General features: G+C 39.1%; 1 protein-coding gene and 1 pseudogene across 1 annotated transcript; both read right to left on the reverse strand.

Annotated features, from left to right (window-relative positions):
• Positions 1-713: 713 nt before the first annotated feature.
• LOC129446289 (uncharacterized) lies at positions 714-5,924 on the reverse strand. The gene is made up of 11 exons (XM_073873705.1): positions 5,701-5,924; positions 5,317-5,607; positions 5,049-5,176; positions 4,776-4,882; positions 4,599-4,664; positions 1,258-1,409; positions 1,101-1,117; positions 1,022-1,038; positions 864-880; positions 785-801; positions 714-722 (listed from the first exon to the last, which is right to left on the reverse strand). Exons 1-11 carry the CDS (start codon positions 5,858-5,860, stop codon positions 714-716), a joined length of 981 nt encoding a protein of 326 aa, XP_073729806.1. The 5' UTR covers positions 5,861-5,924.
• A 1,937-nt stretch (positions 5,925-7,861) lies between these two features.
• Positions 7,862-11,544, reverse strand: LOC129446975 (uncharacterized; annotated as a pseudogene).
• Positions 11,545-12,039: the final 495 nt, after the last annotated feature.

Below are 12,039 nucleotides of genomic sequence, written 5' to 3' on the forward strand. Positions count from 1 at the left end.
CGAGTATTTACTGTTTGGGCCGAAGGCCATTGTTGTGGGCAGCTTTGCATATTAACCACCTGTGTGCAGAGCCTCTTCAGAAAGTTCACCCCTGCTCAGCATCCCTGGGACCAGCAAGGAGAGGGAGAGCTAGGGAAGCGTTCGGCCCCGCATGCCCAACCCATCCTCACCCCATGTCGTCAATATTTGACGACACTTGACCATTCGTAAATATGTGACGGGGAGGGTATACCTTTCGCGTCATTTTTTGACGAACTGGGGACTTCAATACTATTACGTCCGTTGCATTCTCTTTCCTATTTTCTTACCATTTTCGCGTCGGTTTAGGGTTAGATTTACATAATGACATCCCTACCCAAACCTAACTCTAACCCCAACGCCAGGTGACAACTGTTTAATTTCGCGTACACTGTTTAATTTTGCATAATCTAACCCTAAACCGACGCGAAAATGGTAAGAAAATAGGAAAGAGAATGCAACGGACGTAATAGTATTGAAGTCCCCAGTTCGTCAAAAAATTACGCGAAAGGTATACCCTCCCCGTCACATATTGACGAATGGTCAAGTGTCGTCAAATATTGACGACATGGGGTGAGGATGTGTTGGCATGCCCTGTCTGCCGTGGCCCTGTAAGTCCACCGCCCCCCCGGGGGAAGCGTTGGGTGAGGTACGAGATCAGCATATGTCATATGAAGTGCAACTTATCTCTGCTTTCAGCACACCTGTGAAGAGACACGAAAAGTCCTAGTCTGTGTATCACGTATGCATATGAAGTGTAACTTACCTCTGCTTTCAGCACGCCTGTGGAGAGACACGAAAAGCCCCAGTCTGTGTATCATGTTTGCCTATGAAGTATAACTTACCTCTGCTTTCAGCACACCTGTGAAGAGACACGAAAAGCCTCAGTCTGTGTAATACGTATGCCTATGAAGTATAACTTACCTCTGCTTTCAGCACGCCTGTGAAGAGACACGAAAAGCCCCAGTCTGTGTATCGCGTATGCCTATGAAGTATAACTTACCTCTGCTTTTGGCACGCCTGTGAAGAGACACGAAAAGCCCCAGTCTAAGTATCACGTATGCCTATGAAGTATAACTTACCTCTGCTTTCAGCACGCCTGTGAAGAGACACGAAAAGCTCCAGTCTGAGTGTCACGTAAGCCTACGAAGTATAACTTACCTCTGCTTTCAGTACGTCTGTGAGGAGGAGCAAAGAGCCCCAGTGTACGACGAACTTACCCTTGTGGTGCCTACTTACCTCTATCTGTAGTACGACTCCGAAGAAGGACGAGAGATCCTGGAACGCAATTCCTCGACCCCTGCTCCAACACGACCTGGAAGGGAACCCTAAGGGCGAGAAAGGAAAACACCACCTTAGACACGGTCTCCACAAGTTTAGCTGGCAAGTAGCTGAGAAACATTGAACCCAATACTCATTGCATTTCCTTGTTCTGCCTCCAGGAGAAGCGGAGGGCGCCACGGATAGCAGAGAGCCCCTAGGCAGAAGTCCCACCCTCTGCTTCCTGCAGAGTTCAGTTCTGGAAGCAAGCAGAAAGAGAGTTGTTTTAATTTGCCCTTTCCCTTTCCCCCTGACTTTTAAATATTTAAATAAAGATTTGTTTTAAACGTAGTTTACTCTGTTTGTCTGGTCATTGGGGTGGCTTTGGGAACCTCCTCGAGGTGAAAACTAGAAAGGGGCGTGACCCTTTAGCAATCTCGGGTCCGCTCCCACCTGTGTGACATTTCATCAATACTTCCTGTTATGGCAACTAAATTGAAGTCAATGCATCTTACAATAATACAAAGTAAAAACTTTTAAAGTTTTGACAGACAATATGAACATAGCATTAAGCTACAACTGAGACACCAAGCGTTGAGAAAGAATACGAGTAGCGAAGGGATGTGAAACTAAAAGTGCCAACTGTACTACAACACATCACATTTAACATGACCAGAGCATCCTGGTTGGGGTGTCAGACACAGCATTGCTTCTGCTTCCTCAGTGGTAAAACATTGCATTAGCTGTGCAAAAGGTCATGGATTTGAACCCAGGGAACACACAGCTAATAAAAAATGTATACATTGTAATGTACTGTAAGTTGTTTTGAATAAAAGCATCTGCCAAAGGCATGAATGTAAATTAATGTGAGCACTGGTTAAAGTACAGTAAGTGTCAAAAGGCATTTATAGCTCAGAGACAGTGCTTCTGTGTCGTCAATGTCAGAGATGTGACTGGACCTGCCATAGACTACGGAAAAAATTAAACATGTTAGTCTCTCTGTCCAGATGTTGTGACGCGCCACAGATGCAGCATTGGTTGTCATATGCTATACTAGTCCTTCCAGAAAAACGCAAGTTTTTTTTCACACACAGCACAACACTGCAAATTTTCAGGTGTATACACTCACGGCAAGGACAACGACTCGCCCACTGCACTCCACACACTCTCGGTGAATTAAGGTCACAACCACGGCTGACTGGGGATTCGTCCTGGGATTCACTGGCCACTGATGCAGCGAAGGGTCAAGAATGTAGCCGTCGACGTCGCAACACCCCTGTGTCTTTTCTACTTGTTACTTCCGGCTCACCCACACTCCTTTCCACAGTGGGGCCGCTCACATGCTACGCTAGAACTCACAAAACTCACTGAATTGATTCACTCTCCAATGTTATTATTGACTGCACAATGCTTTCCGGTACTCACACACAGCGGTAATACTAATCCTTTGTCTCCTCTTCTTTCCACCTGCCGGGTAACCTCCCCACTCTCGAGTATCACTCGCCGGATGGCCTCCCTTGATGACACTTCCGGTGAGTACTCCTGTTTTGCAATCACTCAGAATTTGGTATACGTTTGCATGGTTTGCTACACAAGTAAGCATTCAACGTTTTTATACTCAGCCCAGTCACTGCACTCCGAAATCTTCCTTCGCCCAGTCAATGATAGCTTCCGCCTTCTTACCGCTGTACTCGCCCAAACACTCGAACTCTCTCACTGGATCGGCTAGTATAAACTGCGCCGTCTGAAACTTCTGAGGCTCTCTTTATATTCCTCCTTCTCTTCTCACTGCCCAATCCGCAATCTCCACGCTCATCTATACACATCTATCATTACAATGAAGCCCTGATTTCTTCCCCCTGAAGTACTGGTGTTTGGAGATTTCGGTCCGGGCTGAACCAATCTCCGTCACTTTAGTTCCGCCCTACAAAGCCACTCCGTGACATATGACTGAAATAACCACTCATTACAACCGAGGTATGCAGCAAAGCATTTGTGAAGCCACAACACGCACAACCTCATCTCCACTACAAATAGGAAAAAGAGGCTACAATATGCACAAGCTCACCAAAATTGGACAGTTGAAGACTGGACAAATGTTGCCTGGTGTGATGAGTCTCGATTTCTGTTGAGACATTTAGATGGTAGAGTCAGAATTTGGCGTAAACGGAATGCGAACATGGATACATCATGCCTTGTTACCACTGTGCAGGCTAGTGGTGGTGGTGTAATGGTGTGGGGGATGTTTTCTTGGCACATTTTAGGCCCCTTAGGGCCAATTGGGCATTGTTTAAATGCCACGGCCTACCTGAGCATTGTTTCTGACCATGTCCATCACTGTATGACCACCATGTACCCATCCTCTGAAGGCTTTTCCAGCAGGATAATACACCATGTCACAAAGCTTGAATCATTTCAAATTGGTTTCTTGAATATGACAATGAGTTCACTGTACTAAAATGCCCCCCAAAGTCACCAATCATGCAAGCCCCACATATTTTGTGCACGGAAATCGGCAATTTATGCTGCGAAAGTGCAGCCTATTTGAAAAAATGTGGCCCCCGCATGAATTTGCGGACTTTGGCTGATTATGCATTGAATCAGGCATTTGCATAATTGGGTTTTTCTGGAGGGATTTCTATATCATGACACAGTATACAAGATTATATATTCGAGTATTGCTCTCTCAATGGCCATTGACAAACAGCCTACGACAAAGGTATTGTGCCAAAATTGGGCTAAAGTTAAGACGCCTGCACCGCATACCTACAAAATGTCCAAAGGTAATTGCTGATCAAACTTAGGCAGAATGGTTGACCATAGGGAAGCAGCTACGGAAGAGAAGGAAGTAACACATGTAGTAAGGGTGTAAAGTTCACTATCATCTCTGTGAATGAGTTTAAGATAAGAAAGTGTCTTTATTTAGTAGTCACAAAACATAAAGGTAGTAAGAGTCAACACTGGTGGTCACACAGTGTGAATTTCCTTGATGAAACACTGAAGCACTGAAGGTATTTTAAAGGAATATGCTACGGTGGATGCATTAATAGTAAGCCCTTCATAGTATTGCACTTATTACAATGTATCAGTGTAAACTACAGGAGACAGATCAATAATTGCATCACCCTACAATAAATATACATGACAATCTTTAGACGTACTAGAATTTCCTGAAATACTGTAGTTCAAGGTCCTTAAGAGAGAATTATCTTTATATGCATGTTCACAATTTACTGAATAAACAAACATCTGACAAAACTTGCTGTGTGCTCTTCTCACATATCCATTTAAAAGCGATTACACAGGAGTAATCAACCCACCCTGATGAATAAGACACAGCACAGTTCTCTCTTCTACCTCCATTGGGTTCTCCAGACGCCCAGAATCTGAAAAAACAGATCATCATTAGATCTTCAGCGTTGTTTTCTGTGTGATATGATACTGACTGTGAGAATCATTTATTGGATAATAATCAGTTACATTTTGTGACTTCTTACCTAGAGCTCTGTGTGCTGCCATCAACCCATTTCCATCTGCCCTCCTCATCACTGTCAGACAAACCAATCCAGAGATTGTCCTTACCAGAATTCTTGTTAATAAAATCCTGAGAAGATGAAAAAATATATTTTTATCATCAGCTGTTATTTCAGAGGATTTCCTTGTTTTGCACTCAGTCTACATACTTTCTATATAATTCTTAATATAAATACCCCTGTTTAATCATAACTTAACCTATAAGGTGTATGTGACTTATGCAAAACTTTACTCACTTGTTCTTCTTTGTTGTTAATGATGATCAGATCTGCTCCTCTCTCTTTACAGTATCTTCTGCTCTCAGTCCAGGTTTTCCAATCAGATGAAATGAAGTACAAACTGGACTGATAGTAAATCCATCCATCTGTAAACACAACCAGTTTAGCTACTACAGTAAATCATTTTTCTGACCACACTTAACCACACTTTTTACAGTAGTGTTTACAAAATGTAATTAGTGCATCCTTTAATATTTGTGTTGTTTTCGTGTAGCGTCAAGATTACCATAAAGTTGTGTCCACAGTTTATTTTTCTCCTTCAGCTTCTCCTTTAGTTTAGTAATATTATTATACTTGGCTATTAATTCATCTCTCTCTTCTGTGATGTTGGTATATTTGGTTAGTAGCTGGTCTCTCTCTTCTGTGAGGTTTTTGGTCTTGATGTTAAACTGTTGATTGTTTGTATTGATGAGGACACACAGCACTATGACTGCAGTCAGTAGAAGAACACACAGCAGCACCAAACACACTGTACATGTAACTGATCTGTATCTTCTGTTCATTACACACTCACTTTCTGAAGAAAAGAGAAGTTATCATCTCAATTGTGACTTTTGTATTCCAGCACATCTAAAGAAAAGATGTTTAGACAGAAACGAATGTTTCTTACCTGTACATTGAAGTTTTTGGTGTGTGTTTGTTTCGGTCCTGAAGTCGTGATCTCTCACAGAATCTGTACATTCATAGATGTCCACCATCATCTCTGTTCTCTGTCTGTTCATTCCTTCAGACTCAGTGCTGACCACATTATCATAAATAATCTCTCCCATCTTAACTTGTAATTGAACAGTGCTAATGCTGAATGTACTTCTTGTGTAGTTTTAGGTTAGGTTCTTTTGTCTTCTCTGTATACTGATACTGCTTTCACAGTAAAAAAGGATGTGAAAGGATCATGTGACATACTGTACAGTGTTTAAAGTTCAAAGCTGTTTATTAAGGGATTAAGGGAGAGACATTTGGAATGGGTAATAAATAAAAGTCCTACAATATGTGATTTTGTAGTGTGATCTTAAATTATACAGTACATACATTTTTGCATTTAGCATCTACAGACACATTTTCAAAACTTATGAACAATGTATAAAGCAAAAAAACCCAAAAAAAACCAAGTTACTTTTATCCTGAATATGGTTTTTGACTGGGAATTCTATGACCTTTTACACTTGAACTTAGCCTCTCCGTTGCTTTTTTATTCGTTTTTTCACTTCCTCATTTGTACAGTAACCATGTCCCTTTCAGTGTTTGTCAGCTAACTACATTGTTATTACTAGTCTGCACAGTGACCCATTACATTCTAAATATCTTCAAGTGTAAATAAAAAAAAAACTGTTTCTCATCTCACCAAAAGCAACAGACAGTTTCATTGGACGCACACGCGTTGAAATTGTTATGTGCCTAGCCCAAAGTTAACTTTTGGTCTATGTTTGTTTTTTTATCTAAAAGTGGCTAAACTGAACTATGGAACAAATACCTTGTCAAAAAAAAAATCGGTTTCCTAAAGGCAAGAATAGGAACATGAACATGGATCACCGCTGTGTGACGAAAGGTTTGATAGTCATAAATTTAAGGATCTGTTGCTACACTCTTAAAATGAATGTGTTAAATTAACACATCTTGTGTCCAGTTAAGGACTACACATCTAGTGTGTTGTCCTTAATTTAACACATCTTTGTGTTATTAACTAGACACTTTGTGTTGTTTTAACACATCTTGTGTTGTCCCTTTTATTTTTTTGTGAACTTAAATGACACTTTTATTTTACAAAATGTGTTAAATAGTTTAACACAAAGCAATGTGTTAAAATTAACACATCCAGGGTGTGTTAATTTTAACACATTGCTTTGTGTTAAACTATTTAACACATTATGTGTTAATTTTAACATTATGTGTCATTTCGTGCTGATTTAGAGTTCATAAAAATAAAAGGGACAACACAAGATGTGTTAAAACAACACAAAGTGTGTTGTTCTAAAAATAACACAGAGATGTGTTCAATTAAGGACAACACACTAGATGTGTTCTCCTTAACTAGACACAAGATGTGTTAATTTAACACATTCGTTTTAAGAGTGTAATATTGTATTGATTTATTTTACACAGTAACGTTAGCTCAGAGTACTAATTGAAATGGTTTAGGTATTTTTTTTTTTTAATTTAAAGTAATTAACTTATTTATTTAGCATGATATCAGAAATAATCTACTCTAGAGGGTCTACAGGAAGTTAAGTCGGGGCCACGAAAGCTGCTTGTTTATGTTGTTTCCGCTGAAACCGTCAAAAGCAAGTTAGCTTTAACAATAAAGATTTATATGCAAGAACACAAACATGAGACGACATTTTTTGCTGTACAATTGTATATCAGTTTTATTATCAAAATCAAAGAGCTTATTTATGCTGACGAAACCACATGCGTCAAACAAACATAGCTGTAATAGCACAAAAGGAGAAGTTAATGCATTTCATCTGCTCACTGCTCAGATAAAATGAATTAGAAACTGGATTGATATAAATCCATCCATCTGTAACACAACCAGCTCAGCTACTAAATCTTATTTTTTCTCCTTCAACTGCTCATTTAGTCATCTACTTGATTCTGAGGGCGTTTTTACCGGCCGCCACTGATGACAACACCAATATATTAAACAACAAAAAATATGCTGAGTTGTATAAGGCTCTTTAAAGATGAACTAGAATCGATGCTGAATCGATCACCAGTGATCGCTGCATGCCATGCAAAAGTGTCCAAGAACAATGTATAGTGTCCAACTCATTTGCATTTAAAGGCGGAGTCCACGATGTTTGAAAAACGCGTTGGAAAAGGAGACGGGCCGACTACCAAAACACACTTATAGCCAATCAAATCAAATCAAATGCTGGGTTGCGTATGTGTGGGGCGGGTCTATCAACAGAAGGTCCAGATTCTATTGGGGTAGGGGCGTGTTTGTTTAGGTGATATCAAAGATCAACATTGGCTTTCAAACATCATGGACTCCGCCTTTAAAAGGACACATTTTTGCATACGCATACAAAGTGACTATTTTAACATGCTATAATAAATTATCTATAAAATATTTTGAGCTAGAACTTTACATATGTACTATGGGGATCTTAAAAAGTCTTGTGAAATGTCCTCTTTAACTCAAGCTGAATGTTGTTTATGTGATGATCTTTATAAAGTGGCAGTTCTAATTAAAACTAAGAAGCAAAACGGAAGCTTTAGAGATGAGCTGTGAACTCAAAGACTTGTCAGCCCTTAAGTGTGAGAAACATTTACAGAAGTTTAAAAAAACAAGTTATATATGTGCACAAATGGTTTAGATCATTGTTGCATACATTAATTTTAATACCTTTCGAAATTTATGAAACCAAAAAGAGATTTCATAAATTTTCCATATAGAGACGCCTATTTTTAGATATACAACAAATCCTATTTTTTTGCTACATCGTGTGTGGGATGAGGTCATTTAAACTATTTGCATTGTGAAATTTAATCATCAATGATGTTTAACACCTAAAATATCATCCACATGTAAAACATTAATCAAAATACAAACAATAGCAGAGGACGTCATGTACTGTAAGTATGTGCAGAGATGTGAGGCAAAAATATTAAGTTAACCAGTTTAATTTACATAGCAGAGGACCAACAGCAAGCAAGTAAGCTTACACACACAGTAGTAGAGCAGTTAATACTAACAATAATATATTATAAACAGTCTCTTATCTTTTTGCAGCTGACAGGAGATCACTTGGCAAGTATGGAGGTAACCATTCACAGGAGTAACCAAGATGGAGCACAGACATGATGAAAGAGTACTAGGTAGGACTTTCAGGAAGACACAGAGTCAAGTGTAATCCAACAAGCACAGAGTCCATAACTCAAAGCGAGACACAGTAAGACAGTGAATACATCTGATGTGTGTCTGTGTATACTGTAAAGATGTTATGAGCTGATGAGGGGCAGGTGCCAGTTATTCAAACGTAGGTGACGGTGAACGTGGTGTTGAAAAGGGGTGAAACCTGGTGAATCCATAACACAACCTTCACAAATTACTGCTTCACTATAGTTTGCCTGCACATTCACCTGTTGTCTTCGAAGGGAGCTCTGAACCTCACGCTGGACCTCGAGCCCCAAGTTCAACCCCTCATGCAACAGAACTGCACAGAGGAAGAAAGAGAGCAGTGAAGCAGGAGATGAAGAGGAGGAGAGATGCAGCTGGACGCAGAGGCCTGGATGCTGCCTTATATACGCTCATGATGATGATTGACAGGCCTGAATGTTTAGGCTTCTCCTGAACCTACATTTAGAACTACATGTAAAACAACTGTCTAAAGAAAGTTGCTACTGTGCTCCTCACAAATCCATTTAAAAGCATGAGTACAGGGGTAATCAGCCCACACTGATGAAGAATACAAAACACAGTTCTCTGTTTTACCATTGGGTTCTAAAGGTGCCCAGAATCTGAAACAACAGATCATCATTAAATCTTCAGTGTTGTTTTCTGTGTGATATGATACTGACTGTGACAATCATTTATTAGATATTAATCAGTTAAATTTAGTGATTTCTCACCTAGCGTTAAGGGGGCTGTTATCAACCCATTTCCATCTGTCCTCCTCATCACTGTCAGTCAAACCAATCCAGAGATTGTCATTCCCATAATTCTTCTGAATAAAATCCTTAGAAGATGACGAAACAACAAATTTATGTCATCAAGTGTTCATCTTACATACATACAGTACATGCTGTAAATGTTTACTTCCAATGAGGATATAGCAGACACTGTTATTCCTATATAACACTCATTATAAATACTGTTTAACCATACCCATAAAGTTTTTAAGAATTGTTTTTGATTTAACTTACTTTTGAAGGTAAAACTTGACTCACTTGTTCCTGTCTGTTGTTAATGATGATCAGATCTGCTCCTCTCTCTCTACAGTATCTTCTGCTGTCACTCCAGCTCTTCTTCTCAGATGAAATGTAGTACAAACTGGATTGATAGTAAATCCATCCATCTGTTAACACAAACAGTTTGGCTGTTGATTTTTTTCTTATCATACTTAACTACACAACTTACAGTAGTGATAACAAACTCTATTTATTGCAAACCTTTTAATAATGTTTAAAATACTTAATTTGTAGTTTAAGATTACCATAAAGTTGTCTCCACAGTTTATTTTTCTCCTGATTCAGCTGCTCATTTAGTTTAGTAATATTATTATACTTGGCTATTAATTCATCTCTTTCTTCTGTGAGGTTGTGGTTCTTAGTTAATAGCTGGTCTCTCTCTTCTGTGATGTTTTTGGTCTTGATGTTAAACTGGTGATTGTTTGTATTGATGAGGACACACAGCACTATGACTGCAGTCAGTAGAAGAACACACAACAGCACCAAACACACTGTAACTGATGAAATAAATAGATATATATATATTTTAATTTCCATTGTTACTTCCCCATGTATTACAGCACAGATAGACAAAAGATGAATTATGATTTTACTGTTTATTGTGTTTTAACACAGAAATGAATGTTTCTTACCTGTTCGCTGAAGTTGTTGGTGTGTGTTTGTTTCTTTCTTGAAGTCGTGCTCTCTCACAGAATCTGCACATTCATAGATATCCACCATCATCTCTATTCTCTCTCTATTAATTCCCTCAGAATCAGTGCTGACCACATTATCATAAATAATCTCTCCCATCTTAACTTTTAATTTCTGTTGAACTCTGCTAATGCTGAATGTACTTGGCAGCTTTGCTGTTTTCTGCATATTGATGCTGGTTTTAGCATACAGTAAAATAAAAAAGGAAGTGAGGTCTATGTGTGAAGTCCAATATCATGTGACATTCAGTGTTTAAATTTCGAAGTTGTTTATTAAGTGTGAGTCATAATGGGCCTACAAACAGTTCATCTCTCCTCATCTCTAGTAAAGATGTGAACTTAATTACCAATTGAATTTTGTATTATAATGCTACAATGTGTGGCTATGTATTGTGTTACAATGGATATACAGCATTTTTTTTTTTTTTTTGCATTTACACCTACACATTTTCAAAACTTCTGAACAATGTATGAAGCTAACAATTAGATACCAAGTTACATTTATTCTGAATACAGATTTTGACTCTGGATTATCTTTTACACTTTAACTCAGTGCACTGTTGCACATTTTTAATTAGTCTTTTCTCTTTCACATACAGTATAAAACCATGTCCCTTTCAGTGTTTGTCAACTACATTATTACTAATCTGCTGTGAGGGCACGTGATGCAAAAGCCACAGGCCTCCCGTTTTGGAGGCACACCGCCCCGAGACCGTGTTGCGAGGCGTCTGCTGATATGACCACAGGCTTTGATGTGTCAAAAAATTGCAGCACAGGAGGATTAGTCAGTGCCTGCTTCAGTTTGCTGAACGCCGCATCGTGGGCATCATGCCAGTGCCATTAAACGTTGTAGTGTACTGTATCAGCTGTCTCACTACACTACAAAAAAAACGGTGCTAAATAGCACTTAAAGTGGTTCACTGGCTCATAATCACAGGGGGACCATTTTAGTGCTAAACCACACCTATGTAAAACTGTGTATCACCTGTGTAGAACCATATTGTGCTATGTTGAACCGTAAGTGGTGCTATAGTCATGCTTTACAGGTTCTACAGAGGTGCTATGCTCTGTAGTGCGAAAAATGTTTCCCCTATTATTACGAGCTTTTAGTACTAATTAGCAAAACAATTTCAAGAGTGTATGACTGCAGTCAGTAGAAGAACACACAGAAGCACCAAACACACTGTAACTGATCTGTAACTTCTCTTTCTCACACGCTCACTTCCTGAAGATGACATATTTAACACAGATAGAAACATACACAAACTGTACCAGTTTAATCCGTACTCATGCTTTTAGAAATTAATGTCATTACCTGTACACTGCAGTGGTTGGTGTCTGGTTGT

The sequence above is a fragment of the Misgurnus anguillicaudatus genome, chromosome 12 (genome assembly GCF_027580225.2).
Source record: "Misgurnus anguillicaudatus chromosome 12, ASM2758022v2, whole genome shotgun sequence".
Classification (NCBI taxonomy): Eukaryota; Metazoa; Chordata; class Actinopteri; order Cypriniformes; family Cobitidae; genus Misgurnus; species Misgurnus anguillicaudatus.